The sequence below is a fragment of the Pogoniulus pusillus genome, chromosome 6, assembly GCF_015220805.1.
Source record: "Pogoniulus pusillus isolate bPogPus1 chromosome 6, bPogPus1.pri, whole genome shotgun sequence".
NCBI classification, from domain to species: Eukaryota; Metazoa; Chordata; class Aves; order Piciformes; family Lybiidae; genus Pogoniulus; species Pogoniulus pusillus.
The window spans coordinates 21,146,962-21,164,138 of NC_087269.1; the positions used below are offsets into that span (position 1 = coordinate 21,146,962).

Genomic DNA, 17,177 nt, shown 5'->3' on the forward strand with positions numbered 1-17,177 from the left:
ATTTCATTGGCCATTGTTCAGCCTTCTCCAGACAACAGAAGACAACCAGCAGAGTAGATATTATCAATATATTTCACTGCACTTTGTGGTTGAACATTGAAGAACAGGCATTAGCAGTGAACACTAGAGAAGATGCCATTCCTGACACAGGAGAATCAGCGCTTCAACTTTCAGATTTCATAGTGTGTCACCACTGGTGGCTCTTTATTGGGGTCTCCTCCTCTCTCCAAGTACAGGTTGTTGAAGGGATACTGCTTCGGCCCCTACAAGGAAAGATAAAGTGTGACAAATTCAACATAATCATCAAGCACATTGAGGCATAAGGGCAAAAATGTCTCATTCCATCCCACTGCCACCCAAATCAAGGCTTGTTATTTACAACTCAGAATTTTATTTAAGTGTACACTAAAATTTCTGCTGAAACAAGTAAATTCAAAGATAGAGTTCTTTGTATAAACCCTTGTACTTTAACAAAAACATCCAGGTGGTCTCACATTTAATCTTAACAGTTCATCTTGGAGCACAAAGATAATATACTACAAAAGCTGTTTGTATATTCAAATATATTTTTCAGAAGTACATTCTAAATGATCCTGATCATGAAATTAGTTAAAAAACAGAGGGCAAGAGAAGAGATAAAGCATCTCCTTTAAGCAGATGCAGACAGGGAAGGAGAATACCTACACCAAAGGAGGGATACTGTAAAAAGTATAGCTTAAGATCAGTTCCCAGTGAATAGAAACTGCTCACTGTGAGACAAAACCCATGAGCTGAGCAAAGCCAGCCAACAGGATAAGTGAGACTACAGTTCTCCACCAGCAGCAGGGTTTTGCATTTACATTCACTCAGCTTCAACAAAACTGTTTTTCTAGGCACTGGCACCAAGAAACACAACTACTTTACCTCTCTTTACCCAAGAGTAACTCACCACAGGTCTGTAATATGGATAGAACTCTCCAAGAACAAACATGATCAGCATGGTACCCAAAAAGGTGAGTAAGTGATTGCGCATGGTGTGCCAGGGAACTGGAGTGGGGGATGTATCAACACGGTTCCGAATATACATGTCAAAGTCCCAGTGCATCTAAAGAACAAAGGAAAAGAGCTGCACATTTACCAACTCTAGCTGCTTCGATCAAGGGAAGAAGTGCATTACAGCATTCATAAAACTGCCAGAAGCTGTTTCATCTCTACCTTGGAAGTGGAGATAAACTACAGCGGAGATAAGCACAGTCACAACAAGTTGCCACTCAGCAAAACTCAGGACTCCAAATTCCATCCTATGCTTGTATCACACTGCATGTTTAATTATTTCACAGCTTTTATTTATATACAGAATCACTCTGCCTTAGATTTGCTCCACAGAAGTGTTGAAAGGCATGGTATAAATCAATACCCTCATTTATGGAAGTTCACTCACAAACAGAAGTAGCAATGTTATTTCAAACAAAGCAGAAACCACCTGCTACTTGGAAACTGGTTCCTCAAGAACAGGCAAAGCACCTGACAAAGGCTGGTAGCAAGCTAATGCCCCTTCTGATTGAAACGAAACAGCATTTAAATTTCCGCCTCAGCATATACATAGGGAACCCCCAAATATGTTCTGTTTGAGTCTCCTTCCACATTAATGAATGCAGCAAACTCATTAATTTGCAGCTCAAATACTGCCTACAGCTGAACACAGAGCAAGCCATTTGTTATCAAACCCTGAGCACCAGACTGAAAAAAAATCAGCTGCCATAACAGAGGCACCTGCTGACACCTCAGATGCATCAGCATACTCCACTTGGCCCACTCACTGCCAGCCCTTTGTACAAGGTACAAAGCTCTTCTGTACCAAGCACAAAGCCATAATCATCACAGGTGTTTTTCATGTGCTTCTGTAGTCATTATAATACACACTTTAAACTTCACTGCAGTACACAAGCTACGATGCTTTTGCATGTTTATACTATGATGTGTTACACACACAAGAGGACGCAATTACTACTTTCATTAAGGAAAGCTCATGCCAATTACTAAGTTTAGTAACCACAGCTAGATTGCAGGCATTTACAGAGACCACATATAAAAAAGTTAGTCCTGACAAGGAGTTTAACTTAGATGTCGAACATTAACATAGGTCCCCTATTCATCCATTTTCTTAAGGTTAGCTTGCAAACCTCTTCAGAGCAAATCTCATTTGTACTCTATCCCAAAACAACTCTGAAGTAATACAGCAGCAATAGCTGCTTCTGTTGCACTAAAAGGACTTCTTTGCTAAATGGTTCTGAACTAAACTTTCATACAGAGTCAGATCAGGAAAAAAAAAAACTGCAGAAAACCTTTAGCTCACAAACTCTCCCTCCTCATGTGTGATAAGATACTAACATTCCTTGGCACTTTCAAAATATTTACCATGATAACAACAGCTCAGTTTTCCCTCTGCTGACTGTCCCTGCTTGTAGATGCAACACTCACCTGTACTTGAGTGTACAGTTACACAAAGAATTAAACAGAAAGCACTTACATGATATGCATGTTAGCGCTTGCTAACAGCAGTAGTGTAATCATAACAAAAAGCCCTACTAGCATTCCTACCGGTTCTCCCCAGTTATGCCTCAGGTCTGGCTGGTCCCACTGGTACCAAGGGTCTCTCTCATGAAGAGACTTATCGGGAAGCTTGGGATAGTCACCGTATCTGTAAGAAATGGACAAAACCCCAAATATACAAGAAAGCTGTATTAATTTAGATACATCTTGTGGGAGACACTACAGGATTGGCCTAAAGAAATGGAAGAGTCATACATTAATTTGTTTTTATAACTCCTTCATATATAGATTTTAAAGATTCATACATACAACTAGGACAACAATCAACCTGACACCAGTCATTTTAACAGAATTCCTCAAAGCATCACTTTTAAGCCATACTATCTGGAAGAAAATGTAAGCTTAATTGAACTACAGAACCCTACTTATCTTGCACTTCACACAAGTCAAAGCATTCCCCAGCATTTCCTGAAATCATTATTCCAGAAATGGCTTTCAGTTCGTGGCTCTTTAGCCTTGCATTATAACAGCGTATGAAGTTCCTCATATACCATTGGCACAGGTCTCCAACTCATTGCAGCTGCTCCTGTGTTGCAACACTGGTATCCATCAATGAGCTTCAAAGCTCTACGCTCACAGCACATCCCCTCAAAGACTGATAGCCTGCAGCACCTCCCTACAAAGCAGGGAGCAGCCGGCCTTGGACCGGGAAGCCATGGGAACCTTCGCAGCTCACCCGAAGCCGTCATCAGGATAGGGCTCGTAGTCTTCCACCCGCATGTTGTACTTCTTGGCGGCGGCTGCTCGCTCCTCCGGTGTTCGGGGGTATGGTCCAGGTAACAGGTCTTTGGACATCTCCGAAGCTAGCGGGAGAGCAACATGACGAGGTGGCTAAGGGCCCCGCTGACAGCCACAACCAGGCTGGGGAGGTCGCGTCGCCCTCATGCCTCGGCCCCAGCGTCACCTGTCTGCCGCCCCACGGACACCCCTCCCGCCACCGGCCAGGCTTTCAGGTCTCGCCTCCCCGCTCACCTGCCCGCGTCCCAGGGGGCGCCGCCGCGGCGGCCCGCACTGCCCACAGCCGGGCTGCCGCCCCTCGCCAGAGGACACCGCGGAGACGAGCCGCCGCCATCGCCCTCATCGCGCAGGCGCGGCTGACGGTGGCCGGCAGGGACAGGAGAAAGGGGCGGAAGAGGGGGCGGAGGGATCCCAGCGGCCTGCCGCGCTGCCGGGTGCAGCTCTCCGTCCAGGGTGTTAATTAATCAGCCGCTGTTACACTATTGATATAAGAGCTAATGGACGGAAAGGGCATCAGTGCAGTATTTCTCTCTGGCTGTCAACGTCTGAAGTCGGGTAATAAGAATTTATGGCAGGCGTCCCTCCCAAGGCGCGGGGCAGCCTCCCGCGAAGCAGCCGAGTCGATGCTCAGTCCGATCGATGCTGTGGCTGGCGGCGTTATGCAAATTGCCTTCTTTGTATCAATATCAATGTTATTAAAGTTAATACCCGAATGTAGCCATCTTATTCCCTTGGAGCCAGGGAAATGGCAAACAGCTGAAATGGCATGTTAATTTAGCAGTGCTATTCTTCAAATGTAAGCAATACATTATTGTAGATAAAATCGATATGAACATTAAAGGATTTTGCAGTTTACTTCATTATGTAAACTCTGTAGTAGTTGAACTCATTTTCTTTCGGTTATTCACATCAGCTGTAATGGGTAATGTCTCTATAACGATCTACATTATAAACCTTTGCAGATCAAAACCTACCATGGACAATTTGTCATTAAAGCCATTCCTTCTAATAACAGCATTAATTGTAAACCTACTAATTGGATGAAGATAGTGATGAACCACAAAAGCACATCTGAAATGCAGCACGCCTGAGGTGGAGGCATTGTCACAGGCTTGAACAGGGTCCTTTCACTTGCCCAAAGGAAGGCCTTTTGTCATTATAGGTCTGGTATCTTAATTCAGCCAACTCCCCTGCAACTGAGTATGCAGTTAATATGTCAATTGTTTAATAAAGTTACTAACTCGGGGCCCAACACTCCAGTGCAGAGGCTGCTGGCATTTTTCACGGTCCAGGTGGTTGGTGCCTGTCTCACCCCTGCACCACATGGCACTCTGGAGACTGCAGTGTCATGCTAGAAGGAAGGACGGACCTTCAGCTCCTAGCTGTGCCGTTGGTCTGGGCTCTGAGCTCCCGGCAGGCTCAGCTTGTGGCTGGCAGCTCCTTGCATCACCTCTTCACTGATGCTGTTTACTTTCTGGGTTTCATCTGAGTCTTTCCTAGATGTGGCTCAAGCTTCCTGAGCTGTTCAAGGCAAGATTGGACGTGGCACTTGGTGCCATGGTCTAGCCTTGAGCTCTGTGGTAAAGGTTTGGACTTGATGATCTGTGAGGTCTCTTCCAATCCTAATAATACTGTGATACTGATGTTTACAAATACACTCGATAACAGTTTTTTTTCAGCTATACAGAAGGAGCTCTGTAGATTTAAAGGGCATTAATTTTCTTATAACTTTTGGAAAGTAGATTCTCATTATTCTCATGAAAGCAAAGCTCTACACAGCTAGAGCAGCAAACTCACTGAGTGTACAATGAAAACCACTGAATGCCTGAGGCCAAAATTTTCGCAAGACCTGATGCCTCACATGTCATTCCTATTTGGGAAGAGCAATCATCATTCTTGCTGCTTGCAGCTTAAAAGCAGAATGTAGACTTTGTCTTATGTAATAAACATATGCTAATTACACGTTTCATTTACCTAAGTACGTATGTTTACGCACAAGGTTCTGGTCCTAAGTGCTTAATTCATGAAATCTTGCTGAAACGAATTAGTCACATCATGTCCGTTCGTGATCAAAAGGCAGGTGTTAGTTACACTGAGCAGCACTACGTAGTTTTTCTTGTATCAAATGGTAATTAAACGTCTAGTTTTCAGGCACAGTGCGGAGCCGGTACATGTCCTGCAGCTGGACTGAGGGCAAGGGGTAGTTTGCTGCCTTGGAGCTAGAGGTGGCAGCGAAGCAGCCTGGCAGCGGCTGGCGGCCTCCGAGGGAAGATGCCGGCAGTCGCAGGCATGCAGGGGGTGCTGGGGCCGAACACCGAGCGCCACCAAGGCCCGCAGAGGTCTCGCAGACGGTTCTGTTCTGTGTAGTGGATGTATTCCCATGTGTGCTCCCAACTCCCGCAGGTGCCCAAAAACCTGAGAGCCAAAAGGCAGAGGGGAGGTGAGACTGTGCCTAACCTCCCCCCGCGCGGGGGCGCTGCTCTGCGCCGCGTCTCTCTCTCTTGGCCTCCCCATGCCTCCACCTCCCGGCTTCTTCCTTCGCTTTCGGCGTTGCCATGGGTCGGCAGCTTCCGTTTCCGGCGTTGTAGTTCCGGGTTTTCTGGCTGTGGCGGCGATGGCGGCGGCTTCCTCTTCGGCCTCGGCCGCGAGTTGCCAGGAGGGCCCAGCGGTGGCAGCAGGGTGTGGATGGAGCGAGTCTCAGTTCCGTCGTTACTCCTTCGAGACGCGGCCTATTCCTCGGCTCAGCCATAGTGACCCCCGCGCCGAGGAGCTCATCGAGAATGAGGTGCCGTGGGCTGCGGCGAAGCCGGGAGGCTTGTGCTTCACGGGGCGGGGGCTGCTAACCCTGACCATCAGGCCGGGCAGAGCAGGGCTCACAGGGCGGCTTGCAGAGAGTGGGGCTTTCCCGCGTCCTTGTGTGGGCCTGGGTGCGCTCCCCTCCCCGCCCCGGCTCTGTCCCTCTGTTGCTGCTCTCCCGTAGCGCTTAGTTGTAGTGAAGATTTCTTTTTAGTGCCTCAGTATTGAGTTGTTAATTCGCAGTTATTTGCTCTAAGTGCTTTGTTGTCTAGATGGAAATCGTGGAAATACCATTTCAAACAATGGGTATGTGTGCGTTACTTCCTAAGTGAAAGCAACCATAAATATGAAGGTTGACTTGCAGTAGTGGCCTTTGTATTGGCTCAAGAAGCAGTTTCATTTTCTTAGGATTCCTAGCTGTTTGTTTAAAAAGAAAGCTTGAGAAGGGAAGTTCTGCATACATAACTTTGAAAGAGCAGCTATTATTTTTCTTTAGGTTGCTTACTATTTATAGGTGAGGAGATAGTGATAAAAGGTAGGTTCTGTCTTTTGTAGTGCTGTTTTTTTGGTTGGGTGTTTTGGTTTGTGGGTTTTTTTGCATAGATGAGGTAGATTAATGTTGGGGGGTTTGGTGGCTGGAAGGTATTTGTGATCCTCTAAGAAAAGAGATCAGTGCTGTTTCTGGATTGAGAATATCTTTCTGCCATCAGTTGCCCCTTCATAGCTGAAGCTGGCAATGACCAGACAGAATCTGCTATGTGTCTTTGCTACTTGGCAAGACCAAGTAGGCCTAAAACTTTTCTAATGTTTGTCCAACCTCAGATTGAATAGATAGTGGAATCTGCCAGTGATATGACAGGGAACAATGGATGATACAAGCTAAAACACAGTTGGTTCCACCTCAACATGAGAAGACATTTTTTTATGGTGAGGGTGATGGAGCACTGGAACAGTCTTCCCAGAGAGGTTGTGGATCTCATTCTCTGAAGGCTTTGAAAACTTGCCTGGTTGCCTTCCTGTGCAGCCTGTCCTAGGTGTCGTGCTTTGAAGATTGGCCTCAAATCTCTAGAGGTCTCTTCCAACCACTAACATCCTGTGATTTTGTTATTCTGTGATCTGCCCCATTACTACTGCTGTTGGAGCAAGCCACCATTTTCTTAAAACTTCCTGTTGTATTCTGCTAGGTTTTTTCCCCAGACCGAGAGATCTGCTTACTCCAAATGTGCTTTCCAGTTCCTCATTTTCAAAGAGAGTTTGTGTGGTTGTAATAATGATCATTCTCAAGTTCAAGAGATTCTTGAATCAATAAACTCCCTGTTTTTCTTCAGGAGCCAGTGGTACTAACAGATACAAACCTGGTTTATCCTGCTCTGAAATGGGACCTGGACTACCTCCAGGAAAACATTGGTAATGGAGACTTCTCGGTGTATAATGCCAGCACACACAAGTTTTTGTACTATGACGAAAAGAAGATGGCCAATTTTAAGAACTTCAAACCCAAATCAAGCAGGGAAGAGATGAAGTTTACTGAGTTTGTGGAGAGACTCAAAGAAATACAACAAAAAGGGAGTTCTGAAAGGTAAGCAATACATGGAGGCTTCTCCGTTTCTGCAGGTTTAAGTAGGGGGTAAGCTTCTCTTCAGTAAGCACTAATGATGAAAACCTCTCAAATTTTACTGATTTTTATAGCCTTGCTTTTCCTGCAGGGCTGCTAGTTGACAGCAGTTGTTACCCGATTTAAAAAGTCATACCATTAATTAAACTGTTCACATTGTCTACAGAGATTTATTTGTTTATTCTTTCTCTCAGGCAGGACTTTAGAAAGAGAAAGCTTTAAGTTTCAGTTTCTTGTGGCAGACTGTGGTATTGGGTTGTCTGAAAAGGTGCAGGCTGTGGCACTCCGACTTTTTGTAGAATACTAAGGCAGTTGGTGCTGTCTTGTGGAAAGATGAGAGAAGGTTGCATACATGCTGTGAATTTGTTGATCATGATGGCCTATATTTCTAATAGATGTAAGTTACTGAGACAGAGTATGGCTATTAACAACTGTGCTTAAACTCCCAGTTAATTTTGCCAGTCACCAGCCTTCTGAAAGGACATAGGGATGCTTAATTGTGCCTTCATTGAAAAAGATTTTATGTCCGTGTCCACTTGTCTCTGCCTGTCTCTTCTTACTCAGCTGCAGAAAGTTGCCAGTTATCAAACTTAAAAGAGCATTTTTCTCCCATAATTGCAGACTGTAGTCTGTAATACTGTGGCTGTTAATACAGGTGTTTGATTCTTCTGATTCTCTATGTCTTAATGTAAGCATAACTTTGAAATAACTTGATACCGAAATGTCCTGAATTTTCTAAGTGTGTTTTTGCTGTCATGCACTTCTAGTAGTAGTAACTCATATCACAGATGAGTTAGAATTTTGGCATTTATCCAGGGATTACTCAGGAGCGTTTGATATTTTATAGTGGCAAGTTTCCTCCTCCTGCAACACAAGGAGATTGTTCTTGTTCTAAAGTTCTCTTTTTTATTTCCTTTGTGATCGTACAAGCAACACTGAGTTCTGCTCCATTCTGTATCAGAAAATCTTTCAGCGAAGTCTGGGGACTTCTTGAAACTGTTGCCTTCCAAAGGTGTTTGTAGTGTATGGCAATAGAATCTCTATGAGTTATGTCCCTTTTGACACTATTCCAAAGAGAAGCAGAGATATGTCTTCCTGTTTGTGACAAAGCTTAGTACTTGATTTCTGCTTGTCTCTGTGAAAATACAGGCTATATCTGCAGCAAACCTTGAATGACACAGTTGGAAGGAAGATTGTGGTGGATTTCCTTGGCTTTAACTGGAACTGGATTAACAAGCAGCAGGGGAAACGTGGCTGGGGTCAACTGACTTCTAACTTGCTTCTTATTGGCATGGAAGGTAAGCAGTTTCCTCTGACTGGAGGAGAAAAGGGAGAAGATTTGGTCAGCAGTTCTGTATTTCAGTTCCACAAGGTCTTTTGAATGTATTTTCCACCAGCTTGCAAGTGTTTCTTCAGAGCAGGTTGTTTAAAGCTTTGGGTCAAGAGGACTGTTGTCACAATGTTATGTGGGTTATAGAGAGAAGACAACCAAAGGAACAGTTTGTGTTTCCTCAGTGACATCCTGTGAGTGCCTGGATGTAATCTCATGCTTATGGCAAAAGTCTGTGTGATGCTGGTAGGTCTGTGTTTTCTGTAATTGTTAATGGTATTATGAGGCCTCTTTCTTGTTTAAATGCTTCAGATGATGTAGATTTAAAATGCTCAGCCTGCAGATGTACAATGCAAAGGGGCTTGCAAAGTTAGCCTTCTGGGCTTTTCTTGGCATGTTCACTGTCTACCCAGGAGGAAACATCGATTAAGTCTGTGAAGCATTTGTTCTCACTTGAACTTTTACACTGTGAAGAAGAACTCACTTTCATTTAAGAGCTGAATTTGTTCTTGGGAGGTTAGAGGGCACCAGAGAACTTGCAGATGGATAAATTCTAAAAATATCTGGATAGAGTGGAATTCAGATCCATATGGAGACTGATTCATAGGCAGTTGGCTTAGAAGAATTCTTAGAAGAAAGTAATCTCAGTAAGTGGGCAAGGAACGTACATAGTTTTGTCAAGTGAGATGGCCTAGGATCGATGTGATCATCACACCCAATTATAATTGCTTGGAAATTTAAAGCTGTTCAGTACTGACAGCAGACTTTTTTCCCCCCTGTGCAGCACGTTCCACTCAACTTAAAGCAGTTTATCTTTGCTACTTGTTTTACTAGCTGTGGGAAAAGAACATCACATAAAAACACTGCACTGACACTTCCTTACAGACCATAATGTGATCAATAAAACTGTTGCCAACAGGTTGTGCATACCCACAAGAACCAAGGAATTATCTTGGACTTAGGTCTGCTAGAAAAAGGAGTGACTTTACAGGGGCATATGATTATATGATCTATGGTACAAAATCCCCAATGTATTTAAAGGTTTAATTAAGTTTAGGATCTACTGGTGACTGTCAAGCTTCAAAACTGTTAAGCATACTGAGGAGGTGCATCAGGAACCCCAATGACAAATAGAGTTGTTTAATTTGTTTTCTTGCAGAACTATTAGGACTTATTTCAGAATCAGGCTATTAGAAGCATTTTCTCTGGGCTTATAATTTTTGAAAGTCTGTTCCACAACTTGTCATCTGAACAGAGTGTTTTATGAAAAAGTTGTCTGTCAGCTTTCACCATCTGCTGTTCATGGAAACAAGCTGGAAATCCTGATCCTGTAGAGCATAAATTGCTGAATATGGATTTAGAATGGAAATAGAGTAGCAACTGCTCAATAAAGGCTGACTGATACCGTGATCAGCTTGCAATGTGCCTGTGATCATTTTCCTTGTTTAGTTTTCTGAAGAGGTGGGAGTGCATTTATTGTCTCTAGCAAGGAATATGACTGGATTCTGTCTTTTACACCTGTATGTGAGAGTGTCTTGATTATCATGTTTTCTCTCTGTGCAGGCAATGTGACACCAGCTCATTATGATGAGCAGCAGAACTTCTTTGCTCAGATTAAGGGTTACAAGAGATGTATCCTGTTCCCTCCTGATCAGTTTGAATGCCTCTACCCTTATCCTGTGCACCATCCATGCGACAGACAGAGCCAGGTGAGAGTAGCAGATCTGTTCTCTTCTTCATGGCAGAAAAAGGGCATTTGTGAAGATGCTAGTTAGAAGGAAGCTGCACTGGAAGTAAAGCTGCATCCCCCTTGCTGAGCTTCTGTAAAGCCTGGGTTCGGATCTGTTAACTGGTGAGAATAGATAGAAGCACTGGTGGTTTTTCTGTGTCTGGTTCTGACTTGCAAGTGCTAGGGCTGTAAGCGTCTGCTTACTGACAGCACAGTGGGGCTACAGTTGCTACCTTCTCAGTTCTGTTTCATCAATCACTTGGTCAAATGCAAATTTGGACAGAGTCAAATTGCAGATCTCCTGACTAAATTGGTGCTACTTTGAAGGTACTGCAGCACCTTGCAGTTTGCTTAGTTCATGACTGAAAATGTAAAAGCCACATAGGGAAGCTCAAGATCATTGATGAATTGATACTGAGAGTCAATAATGAGGACTGTCATTGTGGGAAGTCATTAATGTTTTCTTCTGCTAGGTGGATTTTGACAATCCTGACTATGAGAAGTTCCCAAACTTCCGGAATGTAGTTGGCTATGAGACAGTGGTGGGTCCAGGAGATGTGTTATACATACCTATGTACTGGTAAGAAGGATGATGGGACTGCATGGTGATCAGCAATCAGAGGTTTATAAGGTTGTCTGCTTGAAGTGTTGGGTTTTCTCTTACAAGAATTTTGTTTGGCTTCTTCAACGAGACATTTTATGTGATATTTTAGGCCAATCTGCTTGTACTGCCTATCCATGGAACAGGAGTGGTAATTCTTGACCCTATGTTGTTGTGCAAGTACTACACTAATATGTCCAAGAAAAGGATCTGTATTTAAATACAGAGAGCTTTCCAGAAGTTCTGAGGTCTCAATGATGGAAATGCAGGACAAGATTTGTCCAGTGCTGCCTGAACTCATCCGTCCAAGGTATTCCACCTTAAGCTACAACAATAATTTAGTTTCTTTTGTGTGGTTTCCATGCAGGTGGCACCACATTGAGTCTCTCCTGAATGGGGGGATTACCATCACTGTGAACTTCTGGTACAAGGTGAGTACAAACATCTTCCTGTGCAGCTTGGATAACTCTGTGCCAGAGGATTTTTTCAGTTGAAGATGTATTGGCATGTGTTGTCAATTTGAGAACTTCATTGCACCAAAGCCTTTGCTTTGAAAGCAAATTTGAAAGCTGTTGTCTCCCTTTCAAATCATGTGTGAAGAGCTGGGGGGCTGGGAGAAGGTGGAATAATCTGCCAATCCAGGACGCATGCAATGAGTTATATTTTATATTCCAGGGCGCCCCAACCCCAAAGAGAATTGAATATCCATTAAAGGCTCATCAGAAAGTGGCAATAATGAGGAACATTGAGAAGATGTTGGGAGAAGCCTTAGGAAATCCACAAGAGGTACAAAAAAGAATCATATAGTTACTGCTGTTTAAATCATTATGGCTTAATGCAAAACTTGAGCTGCCAACTATTTGGCTCTGCAGGTATCACAGTGAGGTTAGGAGAAAGCAGGGTTGCTCTGTTGCTGTGAATGGTTCTTCCTGCTGTCTTGAGAAGGTCCTTTGGCTACAAAAAGGCAAGCTCTTTAAATTACAATTATAGAAAGGACCACTACAAACAATGGAGTACTTGTTCTTGTGTGTAGGGGAAGTGTACTTCAGCTTTGGGCACTGCCAGGAAAGTGGTGCTCTCAGGCTCTCTTTCATCTTTTGTGCTGAAGCTATACCTTGTAATTGTAAGAAGAAAATGTTTACCTTTTGAATCCAAATTTGTTAAATAAGAAAAATCTCTTAAGTCATGTGCTTCCTCCATAACACGTCGCAGTCATTCCTGAATTCTTTGCAGTTTTAACCAACTGATATTTAAGGAAAAAAAAAGTACTAAGAGTATGATTTTGGAGATCTCTTCCTGATCAGAAAGTGGAAATAGAAAATGCAAATAGAAACATTTTTTATGGTCTTGTAACTCCTTACCACTGTGCAGGAACTCTTTAGCACACTCGTGAGATCATGACTCTCTCCTGAGATTATCTTAGCTGCCATAGGATGCTGAACTTCCTTCAGCGACCAGGTAGCTCTGAGTAATAGGAGTGGTGTTTATTGAAAACTAAACTTTAGCACAATTATCAGTTGTAGCCTTCCTTCCAAGTGACACCAAGGACCAGTGAGTAAGAATGTTCCTTCTTTGCCTGCAAAAAGTAACCCCCTTAATAGCATCTACTGAGAAATCAAAAATCTACGGTGGGAAGTGAAAAAGTTGCAAACAAATACTGCGGATGCAATGTTTTGGTGATAACTGAAGTTGCATGTTGGCAGAGAATGCTGCAATTTTGATAGGATATTTGAGTATGTGCTCCAACTGATTTCTTGTACCCTAGACTCAGTTTGCACTGAGATCCTCTGCCCTGGGCCGCTCAGCTCATAATGTGTTGTGATACAGAGGAGCAGGCTCTGCAAGTGCCATTTCTGTGTGACTGTCCCAGCTAATGATCTGGTTTTGCTTTGAACAGGTGGGTCCCTTGTTGAATATGATGATTAAGGGACGGTATGACTAATGCCTGGCTGCCTGGGTGACTGATGTTGGAGCTGCTTTGTTCACAAGCAATGGAAGATACTGAGCGCTAGTATTGCACGCAGCACTTAACAGACTGATGGGTTTCCTGGCCCATCCCTGCCCCACTACAATAAAGGGGGGCTACTGGAACTGCAAAACTGTTAGTACCCTGTTCGTCCTCCACTCTCATCTAACTGAACCTCCCAAGAAAGAGTCTGCACTTATTGGAAGCTGGATTCATGCTCACTAACTTGTATTTTTCTCCCTCTGCCCTGTTTTCCACAACAAAGAGTATGGCTTCTGGCACTTGGATGTGCCACTTCAGGATATTCGGCATTTGAAGAGGAGCTTGGAGGAAAACCAGGAGCAATTTTGTTTCACAATCCTCACAGAGTTTGGATATCCTGTCTGGGTTTATGTGTTGATGCCTGCAGTGGATATAAAATGGGACATGATAAGTTTCACAGTCCTCTGTTGTTAGAGGACCTGTTCATGCTCAACTCTGGCACCATTTTGTATAACAGAAATGAACATATGAGATGGCCTGTATGTGCTGAGCAACTGGACAAATGATTGAGTTCTTTTAACTTAACACATCTATGCTTTGGACTTAGTACAGGGTAGAGATCAGAGTGAATTCATCTAGTGTGTGAGCACCAAATCCTGTGATTTCCAAATAACATCTATACTGTAGGAGTCTAGATAAATCTACTTTATGACAGCTTCCTCTGGGGAGTGGATCCTCTCTTGCTCCTCTGAAGCTGCAGTGTGGTTAAAAGGGTATGTAGCATTATGAAGGGAGATATGTAAATGCCAGGGCACTCTACAAGTCTTGAATGATTCAGCCACATTTTAAAATAAAATTCCCCACTGTCAGAATGCAGTGTCAGATAGGTATAGAGCCTCCCTTCTCCTCACCAGGGGTGCTGGCTCCTCAGACTAACATAGGAAAGTGCCCTTTTGACTGAAACTGCAAGAATTCTAGTGTGTGTGGCTGCACATAGGTGTGCATTTTGTGTGATGTTTTGTGGCTCCTGTCCATCAGTTAAATCCATGCCAGTGTGTGGTTCCTTTCCTTGTACAGTCGTGTGAAAAAAAGTCAGGGCTTTCTGTTTAAATGTGGTTAAGATTATCTTGATCCTTTTTGTGTTCTGGGATTTGGCATGGCAGGCTGGGAAGTGACAAGGCCAGGGCACAGGAACAAGACAAACCTTGGTTTTAGAGTCTTTGGCAATCACCCTGGAAAATCATTTTGCTTTCTTCCTTGCAGCAGCCTGTGGTTCATACAGAGATTGGCGTTTTGTTACCTTGAGGTATGCAGCACTGCTGTCCCTGGTCTGGGGGGTGGTGCAAAGGTCTCATGTATTTGATATGGTTGTGATAGGTCCCAGGAGCTACACTGGGATAAGCTGTTTCGTAGCCCCTATATATCATGCCAGGGAATAGTGGGGAATTTTTTTCTCTTGAGACTTCCCAGTATTTTCTCTGCTTTTCTTCAGGGCTTGCTCTGACATGGGATTCTGATAAAAATACTGAGAACATGCTGCTCAGGAAGTGCTCCATCTTTGGCCTCAGGTCTCATCTTTTGCTTGGACAGCTCATGCAGCACTTGCAGTGAGCTTATCCTGTACAAAGATGAAAAGCTTCTCAAACGGGAGGTCCCAGAGACTAGTTTTCTGACTGCTTTACAAATGAAGTTTAATTGGCAGCTGCAGGTCCTTGTTTAAGAAATGTCTGTGTCACTGCATAGTTTGACTGCCATGTTACTTGCTGCAGACTCTCCAAAGCTGTGATTAGACCCAAACAAAGGTCACTCAGCTTGATACTTAGCAATGTTCAGCTTTTGGGCAGGTGGGGAAGAAGGCTAAACTGCTGATTCTGGCCAAAAGCAAGGCCTTCCCAGGAATCCTGGGCACATGCCATTGGTTGAAAAATGCTCAAAGGATATCTCATCTCTGTGCTATTTGTTCAGCACATGATGGTCTCCAGTACTACTTGTTAGACACCATCAACTCTTGAAGCTCAGGGTGGGAGTTCATATCCCATGTGGAGAGGGAATGGTACTTAAAGAACTTTAGGATCCTTTTTTTTCCCTTCTTTATTTGCCAAAGGTCTAACTTTTAAAGTGTCTGAACAGGTTTTGCTGCACTTGACTTTGTGAAAGCTCATTTACAATGCACTGATGGACTGACTCCCCACCCCATCCCTTTTCACCTTGTGCTTTCAATGCCCCTTGCCATGGTATTGGGAAGCTGTGTGTGTTCTCTGCTTGGGGTGTGTGTGCAGGGGGTGGGGTATGACAAACACACGGTACCTTCTGAAGTGTAGTTCTTAAATACAACCAATGTTGAACAACGGAACTGTGTGGTTTTATTTTGTGAGTGGCTGCATGGGAGAGCTGTCTAAGGAGAAGTTTGTTTAAAGCTACCTTTCATTCTTTCTAAGAACTCTGCTGTGTTCTTCATTGGTGGAAGTTACTGGTCTCCAGAGCTGCCTTCAGAACAGCAGTACCATCTGCATTATTGTGTGCCTTCACAACTTTCCCCATACTGCTTCCATAAGCCTGAAAGGAGAGCTGAGAATGAGATGGTATCCTTGATCTTTTTCAGAAAGTGTACATGGGGAAAGAGCAAATTCCTCTTCCCACTGACTTAAGTGGTGTCACCATGCTGTGTTCACTGACAGGATGACAGAGCAAACTACACTATCAGGTCTAATAAGTTCTATCAGTTGCTTATCTTCTGGGTTATGCCTTCTGTTTGATCCTTTATCTTGTATATACTTTAGTCAGGGAGGTTTTGTGGAAGGTTTTCCTCTGTGTACCTCTGCTGTATGTTAGCAGTCTTGGGTGGTGGAGTCCTCTCTACCTAATAAAGACACAGGATATTTTATAGTAATATTAATTCTACAGCAATTTGGGCATGTAACCATCGCTGAAATGTTGGTTAAATGTGAACAAGTATCTGATGTGTAGTAATATGGGGAAGAGCTGAGCAGAGATGGGGAATGGTAGGGGGGAATAACAGCTGTCTGAGCCTGGCATGCCACAAGTGGCATTCTTGCCTTACACCCTTGGGGGACAGGTTGAATGTGGAGGGAGTAGTAAAGACAAGTGGATAAAGCCTTCTGTGACCATGGGTGTTCACCGTTCTCTGCTGTGCCTGTTGGAATCAGCATCTCTGAACACATGCTTTTCTTCCACTGAACTTCATGGTCTGTTATGTCTGATCCTGTAGTCTTTCTGATGTACACATGCCTCTTGGGTAACGTGCACGGCTGGCACCACAAGGCTCCAGTACCTCAGGTTGTGTAAAGAAGTAGTGGAAACTGAAGGGCGAGGACTTTTGTCATTTGCAAACCAGACCAAACTCCCAAGATTTTTCACTTTTAGTCTTTTTCTTGTTTGACTTTATTACCTTAGCTCCTACAATACATTTCTTCCCTTACATTTCCTCCATTTCCCTGCTCCTTGAAAAATGGGAATTTTCTAAGGAGAAGTGACCTTTCTTTTGTAGATCACAACTGTGGGATCTTTCCTGTGGAAAGAGAAGAACACAAGTTTTTAGACTCATGCACTCTACCCTCTTGGTGATCAGGGTCAGGCTTAGCTCAGGGATCACCCAGGAAATTTGGAGTGGTAAAGCAGGCCTAAGAAGAAGCCAGCAGGTCAGGATCAGGGCCAGGGCTGAGGAGGTATGAGACATAGCCGCAGCTGTGGGACACGGGTGAATGCAGCAGTGATGCATGCTCCACATCAAAGAAGCTCTTGAGGGAAAGAGGGCTAAGGCTACTGTTTGTTTTCCTTACAACAGCTCTTACCACTAAGCAAGCTGTC

The 17,177-nt window shown here is 43.8% G+C and overlaps 2 protein-coding genes across 2 annotated transcripts; one reads left to right on the forward strand and one right to left on the reverse strand.

Annotated features, from left to right (window-relative positions):
- Positions 1 to 54: 54 nt before the first annotated feature.
- NDUFB8 (NADH:ubiquinone oxidoreductase subunit B8) lies at positions 55 to 3,716 on the reverse strand. Its single transcript, XM_064144811.1, has 5 exons — positions 3,565 to 3,716; positions 3,269 to 3,395; positions 2,581 to 2,680; positions 929 to 1,084; positions 55 to 263 (listed from the first exon to the last, which is right to left on the reverse strand). Exons 1-5 carry the CDS (start codon positions 3,671 to 3,673, stop codon positions 171 to 173), a joined length of 585 nt encoding a protein of 194 aa, XP_064000881.1. The 5' UTR covers positions 3,674 to 3,716; the 3' UTR covers positions 55 to 170.
- A 2,212-nt stretch (positions 3,717 to 5,928) lies between these two features.
- Positions 5,929 to 15,702, forward strand: HIF1AN (hypoxia inducible factor 1 subunit alpha inhibitor). The gene is made up of 8 exons (XM_064144813.1): positions 5,929 to 6,115; positions 7,455 to 7,705; positions 8,891 to 9,039; positions 10,635 to 10,780; positions 11,274 to 11,380; positions 11,769 to 11,832; positions 12,077 to 12,187; positions 13,299 to 15,702. Exons 1-8 carry the CDS (start codon positions 5,945 to 5,947, stop codon positions 13,341 to 13,343), a joined length of 1,044 nt encoding a protein of 347 aa, XP_064000883.1. The 5' UTR covers positions 5,929 to 5,944; the 3' UTR covers positions 13,344 to 15,702.
- Positions 15,703 to 17,177: the final 1,475 nt, after the last annotated feature.

What these genes read in the sequence shown, in the direction of transcription:
- NDUFB8 (XM_064144811.1), bottom strand. Translation starts at nt 3,673, where the DNA reads ATGAGGGCGATGGCGGCGGCTCGTCTCCGCGGTGTCCTCTGGCGAGGG. An exon ending in TATCCTGATGACGGCTTCGG is followed by an intron (nt 2,681 to 3,268) that starts GTGAGCTGCGAA and finishes CATTTCTTACAG; the next exon opens with ATACGGTGACTATCCCAAGC. An exon ending in GGCATAACTGGGGAGAACCG is followed by an intron (nt 1,085 to 2,580) that starts GTAGGAATGCTA and finishes TTTGTTCTTTAG; the next exon opens with ATGCACTGGGACTTTGACAT.
- HIF1AN (XM_064144813.1), top strand. Translation starts at nt 5,945, where the DNA reads ATGGCGGCGGCTTCCTCTTCGGCCTCGGCCGCGAGTTGCCAGGAGGGC. An exon ending in CATGCGACAGACAGAGCCAG is followed by an intron (nt 10,781 to 11,273) that starts GTGAGAGTAGCA and finishes TTCTTCTGCTAG; the next exon opens with GTGGATTTTGACAATCCTGA. An exon ending in CCTTAGGAAATCCACAAGAG is followed by an intron (nt 12,188 to 13,298) that starts GTACAAAAAAGA and finishes TGCTTTGAACAG; the next exon opens with GTGGGTCCCTTGTTGAATAT.